Raw genomic sequence first — 13,674 nt, forward strand, 5'->3', positions numbered from 1 at the left:
CACTCTGCAGTTCTCGCAGATCTGTCGGCCTCTTGGGTCATACAGCACATTGGAACTAGTTCTCATGTACTGGGCTCAGGTTGTTTGGGATACATATACATACAGTCAGATGGTTTAGGTGCGGTTCTCAGAACCAGTGGTTTCTCAACACTAGCTCTTCAGAAGCAAAAGAATGAAGTTAGGGCCAACCTTAATTCAGTCACAAAAGTTAACTTAAAACTGATCACAGACCTAACCGGAAGACCTAAAACTACTTAACTCTCGGAAGAAACTATAAGGCAAATGCCTTAAGACAGGGCTGGTGAGATGGCTCCGCAGGTAGAGGCACACGCTGCTAAGCCTCCTGACCTGAGTTCCCTCCCTGGATCCATACGGTGGAGAGAAAACGAGTCTGACCTCCACGTGCACACAGTGGCATGTTCATGTCCCTCCTCAAATAAACATGTAAAAAACTAAGCCATCTGGTTTGCAATTATATCTTGGATATGTAACCAGAAGCACAGACAATGAAAGAAAAAACAGAAAAATTAGAATTTGTGTAGAAAGACAATCAACAAAATGTGAGAAACTACTTATGAGTCATAGCTGGTATTAATATCTAGATACAGAGAATTCCTAAAGCTCAACAACAAAATGACAACCCAATTCTAAAATAACAAGACTTGAAAAGACAATGTCTGATATGCTCATGAAAACATGCTGAACAATACAAATAATTATTATCTCAAAATACAATGAGGTAAAATGTCCCCGTCTATTAGATGAGAAACCAAACAAAAACATCTCCATCAGCACTTCTCCTCACAACTGACATGAAGGCCCTACTAAGGCAAAGGAGCTCAGACAGGCCTGGTGGTAGAGGCAGGAGGACTGCAAGCTTGAGGCCAGCCTAGGATAGACAGCAAAACCCTGTCTCAGAAACCAACAGACAGACAAGGGAGATGGCTCAGTCAGAAAGTGCTTGCCACAAAAACATGAGTTCAAATCCCTAGAAGCCTCTGTGACTCCAGCATTCCTCTGAGAAGACCAGAGGAAGGCACAAGAAAATCCACGAACATTAGAGGACCAGCTAACCTGCCATAAACAGTAGGGAGGAGAAGAAGAGAGACCTGCCTCAAACAAGGTTCAGAAGGTGAGGTTCAACATCCAAGGTTGTCCTTCAGTATACACAAACGTGAGCACGCACAAACATACACACACACAAACATACATCCTCCGCAAGCAAAGCATAAAGGTCAACAAGAAAAATGAAACTATGATTATCTGTAGATGGTGTAAGTGTGGATATTCAAAGAACATTTAGAGATGGCTACTCAAGTTAGTAAAAAAAAAATCCAAGGGCTGCTGATGGCTCCATCCCAAATACCAGCAAATAAATAATTATAAAGTTAAAACTTAGCAAAAGAATTAATCATATAAGATAGCCACTTGGCAAATAAGAAAGCCTTAGAAAGGATGCTTGATTTCATAGAAAATTACAAATTACAATGCCAATGAGATACTACTCCACATCAATTAGAAAAGACAAAACTCAAGACACCAACAACAGATTCTGGCAAGGATGCAAAGCAACACCGCTAAGAGGAATTCAGAAGGGTACAGATGCTTTGGAAGACAGTGGGGGCAGTTTCTTACAAAATGGTCGGGCTGCTGCACTCCTTGGTATTTATCGAAGAGTTGAAAACTTAGGTTCAAACAGAAACCTATGCATGCATGTTTTTAACAGTGTTATTCACAAATGCCAAAACTTAGAAGCAACCAAGGTGTCCTTGAATGATCAATGAGTAGATACTTGTGAAATGAAACATTACTAAGAATTAAAATGTAGTGAACTATCAAACCTCAAAAACACATGGAGAAAACTTACAGGCATGCTACTGCATGCCAGAGCTAACATGAAAAAGCTACATAATGTATGACTTCAACACTATGACGGTCACAAAAAGATGAAACAGTGGAAGTGAAATACAGATCCACGTAGTCGAAGCTGTGAGCTGATGGAGGAACGAGCAGGGAAGTTTTATGGCAAAGATACATAAAATACACACTTGTTATGTTTCACTCAGTCTAGGGGTGTAACCCGCCTGGTAGGGTCAGTTATTCCAGGGTCCCGGAGAGGCGCTATCTGGAAGATATGGGCGGGAGAGAAGAAGAAGGCTAGGCAGATTTGTTGAAGCCTCCGTTTATTAGAATCATGGTTACAGCTTATATAGGATGAGGAATTTGGGGGGCAGGGGCATGGGCTCTTGCAGCGTGGTCCACGCTGGTCACGTAGGCCAGGAGGTTACGATAGGTCAGGTCATGATTCCTCAGGCAGGAGTTCACAAGTTGACACACCTAGTTCTCTAGAAAGTTTGGAATGTGAGGCGGGTTCTGCTAACAGATAGCTCTCTATTAACAGATAATTGGGTGCGGGGTAGGCTCTGCCAGTAAAACAGTTCTCAATACAATTGGGAAGTGGGGTTCTCTGTAAATTCCTTAGGACAATGGTTCCTGTGTACTGTGTTCACATAGGCTTACAATAAACCTCCCGCCATCAGACTCCCCAAGTTTGATCCAGCCTCGCCTAGCTGAGCAAAACTGGATTTTCCGTTTTTCTTCATATGGATCATTTCCCTGCTGGCAGTAGGGCTTGCAGGGACTCTCCCAACCCCCGGCTCATCCCCTCAATGTCCAGATTTCAATGTGCTAAAGTGTTTCACAGCAAAACTAGTAACCACTTAAAAAACAACCCCATGGCTACCATTAAAATGGGCGATGGTGGCTCACGCCTTTAATCCCAGCACTCGGGAGGCAGAGGCAGGTGGATCTCTGTGAGTTCGAGACCAGCCTGGTCTACAGAGCTAGTTCCAGGACAGGCTCCAAAGCCACAGAGAAACCCTGTCTCGAAAAAAACAAAAAAACAAAAAAACAAAAAAAAATCCTTTTAAGTAGAAATGAGCTTCAAAAAGCTGGTCTGAATGACAGAAAGTAGTCTTTGGACTTCGAAGCAGCTTCCCTTTAACGGAATAATTTTAAACATACAAACACAGACCTGCTCAAGAAGTTAAATTAAACGGAAGGGTTGATTGGCATCTTTCTTAGGAATGTCAGTTTAAAATTATATATAAACAGAACAGATATCAAATAGCATAATTTAAATGTTTTATTTAATTTCAAGTCTTAAAAGTTCTCCAAACACTGAACAGCTGTCAAGTCTTGAAAAGACTGTGGCTTAATCATCGGCAGCTAGCAAGGTGCAGGGGAGAAGCAGAAGGCAGAAGCATAGCAATGACTGTCGTGTGGAGTGCTCCTGCATACTAATGCTAGAAGCCTGCCTCTTCTTGCCCTCCTTCACTCTCACCCATTCCTCCTCTCCCTGCGCCTCCTGTCCATTCCTTATTCTATTAAGTGTACAGAAAATGCCGTGGGATACCCAACCTCTCCTCCTTCACTCCTTCTTCCTCTAGCCACTTGTAGGATGCAGACAAGGTCGTTCTCCTGAGCAGGAATACAGGCTAGGAAAAGGGCTCCAATGTATGTGCTCAAACTGCCCACTTTGCCCTGAGACACAGCAGCAGAATTCTCACAGGTTTCTTGTACAAACCATCTTCTTCCCAAGCTAGGAGACAACATTGACCAAATTCTTCCTTTAATTCTCTTCTGCTTTACACATCTCACTCACCTCCTGGGTCTAGGGATTTTCTAGAAGGCTGTGGACTAAGACTTCTGATACATCCCATGGTGAAAATTAACACTCCAGCTTGGAGAACAATTCAAGTTTGGCTATGCAGTGCCCCAAGGCCACCAGGCTGCCGTGGTCATCCCGCAGCACCCATCTCTGGCTTCTCGACACCTGTGTCCGCCCTAAGGTTCTCTTCACAACAGCGTACCACAGAGTGACAGAGGCTGCCCAGACACCCCTGGACTTCCTGAATACGGATGGAACACGGCAATGGATCCTAAGATGGTGGGCAAATGGCAGGTTCAGAGACAGAGGCCTGAGATAGTCTAATCTCAGTCATAAACTCAAAGGTTGTCTCCAAAGAGTATTACCCACTATGCTCTATCTGCAAGTATAATTTATGTACATATAAAAAGTCATACATACAAACATAGCTTATATGTGTATATTATAATATGGATACAAAATATTCATCTATAAACACATATTCATATACATGTACATGTCAACTACTTCCAAATCTTGCAAGGCCTGAGTCCTGGAACCCTGACTAGAAGCAGCGAGGATCTGAAAGACAGACACGTGTTTATGCGGTACAGTACAGCACACAGGGCTGGAAGTCTCTGTGGGTGACCAGGCCCAGGTAGTAAGCGCTGGAGAAGGCAACTGCAGCTGTTTGTCTTCGCACACACTGACCAATCCCTCTGACTCCCCAGGGAAGCTTTGCCACCCCCTTCAGCCTGGCCCATACAGGTTGTTACCAATGGGACAAAAACGTCATTTGTCCCATAGGGCCAAGGCCTGGGAGCCCTCAGTACGTGTCCAAGTGAGCAATACAATTCACCCAGGTCTTCCATTGCTCCCTACAAATTACAGTTTTTAAGGATTATATAGGGTAATTTTATGAATATATATGTATTTTTCAAGCTATTAAAATCAAATTTGCACGAGTTTCCTGTTATGTGATAGCTAGCAAAAAAAAAAAAAAAAAAAGGGAAAAAGGTTTTTTGATATAGGGTCTCGAGTAGCCCAGGTTGGCCACAAACTTATTATATAGTTAAGGATGGCCTGGAATTCCTCCCAAATTCTGGGATTACAGGTAGAACTTTTGTTTTTTTTCAAGACAAGGTTTCTCTGTGTAGCCCTGGCTATCCTGAAACTTGCTCGGCTGGCCTTGAACTCAGACATTCACCCATATTTGCCTGCCTAGTGCTGGGATTAAAGGAGTGAGCTACCACCTCCTGGCACTTTTTTTTTAAATTGGCCGGTCCCAATTTAAAAAAGGAATGGGTGCCTATCTAGATAACACATAGGAAAATAAGACATATTTTAGGTTGCAAATGAAATCCTAAAAGCCCTTCATGGTAAGAAATATAGTAAGGGGCTGATGGCTCTGGCTAAGAGCACCTCTGAACCTCTTAAGAGGACCTTAACTTACTTGGTGGCTCACTTCTGTAACTCCAGCTTTAGGGGTTCTGATGCCCTCTTCTGGCCTCCGAGAGTACCAGGCACACACAAAATACACAGACATACATGCAGGCAAAACACCATATAGAAAGTAAAATAATAATTAAAAATTTAAGAAATAAAAATAGTAGAACACTATGCTCTTTGGTTAAAACAAATAAACATTCATATTTAAAAATGTTAAGCCAAGATAAGAACTGCATGAGGGTAAACCTAGATCCCTCCTATTAATGGACTGACATGCATCTCTTTAGACAGACTCCAATAGTGGTAGCTCATTTCCTATGTCACTGCCCTCTGTTAACAAGTCCTAAGCAAACCTACCTTTTTGTTAACTGGGAGGCTATCATTTCACAACAGAAATAGACTCAAGAAGAATCTTTACCTTGGCTTGAAGCAAGGGTTGTTAGGTTGAAAGAAACACCTGCCTAGAGTGATCTGAAGGATTAGAGATGCCACGTGGGAGCTGTATACACTGTCCCCTGTGCCTGTGAGCCTAGCCCTGGGAGGCTGCAGTAGAAGGAGCAAGTGAGCTCCAGCTGGACCACTGTGACGGCCAATCCTGGCTGTCAGTTTGACTAACCTGGATGAACTAAAACACAGTCTTGAGAGATTTTCTTGATTGGATTACTTGAGACTGGAAGACTCCCACAAAATCCGGGCCACACCTTCTAGTGGTAGCCACATTAAAAGACATGGAAGAAGGAAGCTTTTGTTTTTTGCCTGATTGCTCTCACTCTCTCTGGCAAGTTCATCTATCCTGCTACTGAAGCGATTCTTCGCCTGTATTAGAGCTAAGTTTGAGATCCCAATATATGCTGACGATCAGCAGAAATCCTTAAGACTCCAGTGCCAGGCTGGGACTGTGAGACAGCCAGCCCTGTAGACTGAACAACTACTGAATTCTTGCTCTCAGGCCTGAGACAGCCACTGTTGACTACCTGACCACAGCCTGTAACATACTCTAACACATCCTTTGTACACACACACACACTCATATATACATAAACATGTGTATATATATATATACATATTTTAAAGATTTATTTATCTATGTATTTTTTGTATATGTCTTTTTTCTCTGCATGTTTTTTATCTGTGCATAAGAAGAGGGCATAGGATCCCATGGGACTACAGTTATATGCTGTAGTTATAGACAATTGTGAGCCACCTGTGGTTGCTGGGAACTGAACTCAGGACCTCTGAAAGAGCCCCCAGTGCTCTTAACTGCTGAGCCATCTCTCCAGCCCTCTACGGTCTTTTTTCATTCTATCACTCTGTTCCTCTAAAGAACCCTGACTAAGGCAACTACAGAATGAGAACCTGTCTCAAAACAAAAGGGGAGGGGGCGGGCACACAAGGTGGCTGACTTAACGGAGCGCTCCTGTGGTCCTAAAACCAAGGAGAAGGAGGGAGGACGATCATTCAAGGTCATTCCCAGCCACTTAGGGAATTCAAAGGCAGCCTAAGGTACAAAAGACCTTGTCTAAAATCCACAATGAAGGAGTAGACTTGCCTAGCCTGCCATGAACTAAGTCTAACTTAACAAAAGCAGTTAAGAATTAAAGTCTGACTAACAACGCATTACACAAAAAACATTTACAAATACCGCTGTTTAGACAAAAGAATCTGCTGTTTGACACAGTGCAGCTCCCAGTGCCACAGAGACCAATGAAGAGGCTGGAAGGAGAGAGGAGTCAAGGGTTTTCCTTTTTTAAAAAGTATTATTTATTTTTATCTAATTTTTATTCTTTTTTTAGCTTTCCTTTGGGAAAAGAAATTCAAGAGTGAAGGGTGGATATGGAGGGACTGGGAGATGAGCAGGATTGGGGTGTATGATGCCATTGCCCAAAAAAATCAATTAAAAAATTAAAAATTGAAGTTTCACTTAAAGGAAAAGTTCAGTCACACTAGTGTGAGCTTGATAAATCTTCAGTATGCCACTTATAAACTAGCAGCAAAAATCCTAAGACAACTACTATAATAGTCTTTTAAAAAACATAAAATACTGAAGATGGCCCCCCCATCTTCCACAATCATTCCTGCCAACAAACAAACAAACAAAACAGAAAAATAGAGCACTCGGACAAACAAAAGCATACAAAAAAGGGCAGTTTAGGTGAGAAATCCAAGGAAGTCTCAGAAACCAAGGAAACACCAGAGACAGGAAATACCAAGTCACAGGAGGACATGACCTGGGAGTCTAAATCTAGTGGGAATTAGTAACCAGGTTGAAGAGAGCAAATCACCAAAGAATTATAGCGCATGCTCCCCAAGTTGAACAGAAACAAGACTAGGCAGGGATCTACAGAATCCATGAGACAAAGACAGGGAAAAAAAAGACAAATTTAAACACACAGTTATAGAATTTCAGAGAAACAAAGCTAGAGGAAAATTATTGAAATGTTTAGAAAAAAATACAGGTCACCTAGAAATAACAGACTAGAGTAGCAATAGACATCTGGTCACCAGCAAACCTAGCCCAAAAGACACAAGTGCTCAAAGCTCAGAACAAAGGAACAGCCTAGACGCTGGATGCTGGACACACTAGTGACCTAGTGATCACCGTAGTTCCACCACTCAGGAAACTGAGGGAAGAGGAGCTCAGAGGTCAACTGCAGCAACACCCTGAGAACCCAGCCTCAAACAGTAAGAAAGAGTGAGGATACAATCAGGGAAACCTACACAGACACTAAGATAAAATCAAGAGAAAAATAAAGCTACTGCCTTTTTTTTTTTTTTTTTGAGACAGCGTTTCTCTGTGTAGTTTTGGAGCCTGCCTGTCCTGGAACTATTTCTTGTAGACCAGGCTGGTCTTGAACTCACAGAGCTCCTCCTGCCTCTGCCTCCCGAGTGCTGGGATTAAAGATGTGCACCACCACCACCCGGCAAAGCTACTGCTTGTTAAATAAGAGTTCAAACCTGGAAAGAAATCAAAGCAGACCTCAAGATGGCATTCAGCCCCAGGTCACAACAGCAACCACTTGCAGAAACAGAAGCAAAGACAGAGAGATTCCGTGAGGGAGAGTGAGCAAACCTGAGTGCACAGGAGCAAAGATGCAGGGGCAGAGTCAGGCAGGGTGGCTCTGTGATCCCTGCTGAGGGAGGGCTGCTCAGAGTGCGTTGGATCTGTCTAAAGAAAGGGAGGAAAGGAAATGAAAGAGAAGAAAAAGGAAAGGAGGAAGGACAAACAGAAAGAAAGGTAAATAGGCAAACTGGAAAACAAAACAAAATGTCATGGGCCAAACTGAAGCCTCCAGCACAAACTGGAAGAAGACAATAGGTCCGGGAAGGAGTTGATTCCGAGCGCTAACCACAGCTCAAAGACTTTCAATAAACAGGGCACTGTGTTCTTTGTCTCAGAAGAAATGAAAAAGCACTCAGAAAATTAGACCGGGGATGTGTCTGTACTTCCTTCACTTTTTAGAAACCATGTGTGTGTGTGCTTCAGGTTTTAAATATTCTGGTAAGGTGCTCTGTTTAAAAGTCCAAAATAAGAATTCTGTAGCTGGGTGGTGGTGGCACACGCCTTTAATCCCAGCATACAGGATGCAGAGACAGGGCACGAGTTTGAAGCCAGCTTGGTCTACAAGAGCTAGTACCAGGACAGGCTCCAAAGCTACAGAGAAACCCTGTCTTGACAAACAAAACAAAACAACAACAAAAGGTTTCTATAAAGGTCAGATCTGTATTCAATACAAGAAAGAACTTTTAACTCCTTGCAGATATTTAAACAAAACAAAGCAAATAAAAAGTAGATTCCATGTAGAAACTAAGTGATCACCTATCAGAGACAATAAAGCCCCATGCGAGGTGTAGGAGCAGGAAACACTTTAATCCCCTGCTCTTGTAAAAACTGTTCTAGGATTTACTCATTCTATAACGCTTTACTTCTTTCCAGGAAACAGACTATATATGAGGACAGTGGCCTCTTTAGAGCTATTACCCAGGATAGAAAGTTTAATACTAATGCCAAAATTAAGGCAGAAAAAAAAGGAGAATTTTTTTTTTTAAAAAAGCACAGATCAGAATTTCTACAATAAAAGAATCATAACAATGGCAGCGCATTGGGCTTAATCACCTGAGCAATAAGAAATTTACCTTACGAGAACTTTCCCAGTGGGTAACCCGAACCTTAACATAAGATAATCGGCATGGACAGGACTGACTGATGCTGACTGCCATGTATTCACCTTTCTAACGCCAATATAAATGACAAAACACCATATCCACAGTCACATCGAATCTCACCCTTACCAGTTATAACCCACAGCAAAAGACGCTTCGATTACAGGAGCGATGAGTTTTGCAGCTGTCATGATGTATTTTTCTGCCATGGCTTTCCTATGTATACAAACAAAAAAAGTTATATTTAGATGTGACATGAAAGCAAGTTATATTTAATTCTTAAAATGTAAGTATAAAGATTGTCTATCAAAACTAGCATACCACAGAAGCTAACCAGAGGACAGACAGCCATGAGAGAAATGTGTTTACAAAGGTTAGGAGGGCGCAGGCCATGTCACCTGGCACTGAGAAAGCAAAAAAAAAAAAAAAAAAAATGGTAATTCTAGCTGGGCAGTGGTGGCACACACCTTTAATTAATCCCAGCACTTGGGGCGGTCAAAAAAAAAAAAAAAAAAAAAAAAGGCAAGTAGATCTCTGAGTTCAAGGCTAGCCTGATCTACAGAGCAAGTTCCCAGGACAGCCTGGACTACATTGAGATACTCCATCTCTTAAAAACAAAAACAAGCAAAAAACACCCCAAACAAAACTAAAATGAAAACAAACCAAAAAAAGGCTAGGAGTGGTTGTACATACATTCCTAGCACAAGGGAAGTGGAGGCAGGAGGACGGTGACTTTGAGGTCAGCCAGTCACAGGCCACTCTGGATTACACAGTAAAACCCTGTCCCCCAGACAAGCGCGAGGGCTGTAGTTTAAGTGTTCGAGCACTGGCCCTGCATGACTAAGCCTGGTTTGTTTGTTTGTTTGTTTGTTTGTTTATTTTGTTTTTCGAGACAGAGTTTCTCTGTGGTTTTGGAGCCTGTCCTGGAACTAGCTCTTGTAGACCAGGCTGGTCTCGAACTCACAGAGATCCGCCTGCCTCTGCCTCCCAAGTGCTGGGATCAAAGGCGTGCGCCACCACCACCCGGCATTAAGCCTGGTTTAATCCCAGCACTGCCACTCCCAGTACAGAGGAGCTTGTAAGTCAGACTCACAACAACTAGCAAACACGACAGCTAATGAGTGCCTCCTGGGCACCAGTGTGCCCTTCTTCTCTTGCTTGAGGACGCCTTCTGACAAGGTGAAGAAACAACGGAACACAGACAGCTCTGCAGCTACCTTACACAACCTACCTATGGACAGGAAAGTGAGGGTAAACAGCCACTAAAGAAATGGTGTGTGGGACTGGGCAGGCACCTTAGTGGGCAAAGGTGACCTAAGCTGGGTTCCCCAGCACCCATATAAAAGTCAGGTGGTGTGCACCTGTAGTTCTAGCACTGGGATGCAGAGAGATGAGGATCCTGGGGGCTCACTGAGCAGTCACTCCAGATCAGTGAGCAAAGGTGGGGCATGACAGAGGAGGAACTGCAACGTTTGACTTTTGGCCTCTATGCTTGCACGTCCAGGCACACACACACACACACACACACACACACACACACACACACACAAACCACACATGCATACAACCCACAAAAAGAAACTGTTATTAAAACAAGAGTCATAACATATTGCCTGTGTTTGTTTTTGAGACAGGGTTTCACTCTGTACTCTGTAGTCCTGGATGACCTAGAACTCGCTATGTAGACCAGGCTGGTCTCAATCTCCAGAGATCTACCTGCCTTTACCTCTTAAATGATGGCATTAAAGATGTGGGCTGGGTCACCATGCCCAGGTGTACGTTACTTTTGAAAGTATGTAAGTGTGTGTATTTATGCACCATTTTTATGTACACACATTGTCACTATCACTGGAAAAAGATAAGGTATATTCCAAAGTGGATGCACCAATTTTTAGTGATCAATGACATTTATTTTTGTCTATCTTTCTTGGATTTATAAACACAGCAAGGGGCTAGAGACGTGGCTGAGTAGTTAAACAGCACTGGTTCCCTTCCAGAGGACTTGGTTCACTTCCCAGCACCCACATCGTGACTCATAACTGCCTGGAACTCCAGTTCCAGGGGATCTGATGCTCTTTTCTGGCTCTATTGGCACTGGACATGTATGTGGTATACACATACGCATGCAAGTAAACACTGATCCACATAAAAGAAAAATAAATAAAAATACATCTTAAAAAAGGAAACCAGTATCTAAGTCCACTTATAAGGAAGGTACCTACACTAATGAAAATCACAGAAAAAGAATGTAGAATAGTAGTTCTATACAACCCTAGAAGGCAGGAGGACCAAAGACTCCAACCCAACCTGGGCTATATATCTAATCTAAGTAAATACATTTCAAGATGATATATTTTACATTGTATCTATTTTACCACCATTAAGTGTCCTCTACCTCTTGTGAGATATACTTGGTATATAAAAATATCACATGTTCAATAACTCTTAACCCTTTCAGTTACACTTGATAGAGGCTAGGTGTGTGAAGGAATGCATTAGAATAAGAAACAAAATTTGGTGGGATGGTGTGTGCCTATAGTCACAGTGCTAGGCAGAAGGTAAGATAGTAAAACCCTCAAAATAACAGAGAAAAGTATGTTGCAAAGAGCTCCCCAAAACTTTTGGGATTTCCTCCATGCTACAAGTTTGCTTTTTGCTGACCATGAGATATGCTAATGAGGCGAATGTGCCTAAAAAGGTTCAAGGTAGAAATATGAGCACTTGGGAGATTGGGTCAGGAGAACCAGGGTTCAAGGTCATCCTTTCTTACGGAACAAGATTGAAATCAGCATATATTACGTAAAAATGGAGCTGGGTTGACAGAAGAACCAACAGGTTTTCAGTCTTACATCCTGTGGGGTGATTTGAACAAGAATGGCTCTCACAGGCTCATATATTTGAATGCTGATCACCAGGGAAACTCTGAAAGGGTTGAAAGAATTAGAAGATGTGGTCTTGTTAGAGGAAGCAAGTCACTGGGAGTGGGCTTTGAGGTTTCAAAGGCCCAGGCATGCTATCTCTCTCTCCCCTTGTGGATCAGGTTAGCTCTCAGCTGTATCTCCAGCACCACATTTGACATTCCTGTTGCCAGGCTCCCCCACATGAGGATAATGGACTAAGCCTCTGAAACTGTAAGAAGCCCTAATTAAATGCTTTCCTTTCTAAGGGTTGCCTTGGGCATAGTGTCTCTTCACAAGGATAGAACATTGACTAGGACACATCCCAATCTCCAGAGAGAGGACAGGAGCTGGAGATAGAGACCATCACCAATGGCCAGTGATACCATCAGTCATGTCTACACTGCAGAACCTTGTTTGGGGAGGATCGGGTTGGTGAATACACAGAGGTGATAAGGGAACCTATACGTCTCCCTCAAAACATGCGATGCACCTTCCTATCTGGTTGTTTCTCAGCTGGATCCTTTACAACAAATTGGCACATGCAAATAAAGGGTTTCTTCAAGTTCTGTGCTCTTCTTGTAAATTACAGAGCCTAAGGAGGGTTGGTAAAAACCTGTCTCATAGGAAGCCAGTCAGAACGGAAGGCCTCTGCTTATTGCTGCTGACCATACTGGGGGAATGAAGAGGCTGGCGGGCCTGAGCCTTCTACTGTGGAGTCTACATCAAAAGTGAATTGCGGGACACCTACTGGATGTTCAGAGAGCTGAACAATCTTGGTGTGGCAAAGTCCCTTATTTTGGTATTAGAAGTAGAAACAGCGCGCGCACGCGCACACACACACATACACACACACACACACACACATGACATGACAGTAGGAGGAAGACTTATTGAGAAGATGCTAAAGGGGTTAATACACACATGTGTGAAAGATAAAAATAAAAAAGAGAAAACAGATGTGGTCCATATTAGCAAAAGGAAATAATAAAATAAATACCTATGTTTCTTCAAGCTTGATATTTAATTGGCAGGCAAGACATACATACATAAGACAAAAAAAAAATCAAGGTAACTAAATTGCAATATAGTACCAAATGTGGGGAAAGGAAATAACAGAGAAATGGTTAAGAACTGCTGCGTAAGACCAGCCCTGGTGAAGCAGGTTTGTAATCCCAGTTTAGGGCAAGAGGATCACAAGTTGAAAGCCAGCCCGAGTTACTGAGTAAACTCAAGGGTAGATCAGGCAACTTAGTGAGCCTACTTCAAAATAAAAAGCAAAGAAAAGGCTAGAGACATCGCCAGAGGTGGAGCAGGGGCCATGGCATAACATTCTACTGCTAACACCCAACTTGATAAGGGTAACTGGGCCCGTAGGAGGGCTGAAACTCAAGCAGAAAAAGCATCCGTAAAGTAGAGGATGGTGTGACAGCTCATCCAGGAGACAGGTGCAGCTGACAAGCTTTCTAAGAACCAGTGAGAAGGCAGTCGTTTTCTAAAAACTGCAGCCAAAATATT

The 13,674-nt window shown here is 42.7% G+C and overlaps 1 protein-coding gene across 2 annotated transcripts in view; it reads right to left on the reverse strand.

The window, feature by feature from the left end:
* Ift88 (intraflagellar transport 88) overlaps positions 1 to 13,674 on the reverse strand; it is a 94,609-nt gene that overhangs the window by 56,363 nt on the left and 24,572 nt on the right. For both annotated transcript variants that reach the window (XM_013349242.2, XM_005355431.3), the window contains exon 14: positions 9,389 to 9,475. In XM_013349242.2, coding sequence (XP_013204696.1) covers positions 9,389 to 9,475 — 87 coding nt within the window. The remainder of the gene's footprint in view (positions 1 to 9,388; positions 9,476 to 13,674) is intronic.

The sequence above is a fragment of the Microtus ochrogaster genome, chromosome 17, assembly GCF_000317375.1.
Source record: "Microtus ochrogaster isolate Prairie Vole_2 chromosome 17, MicOch1.0, whole genome shotgun sequence".
Taxonomy (NCBI): domain Eukaryota; kingdom Metazoa; phylum Chordata; class Mammalia; order Rodentia; family Cricetidae; genus Microtus; species Microtus ochrogaster.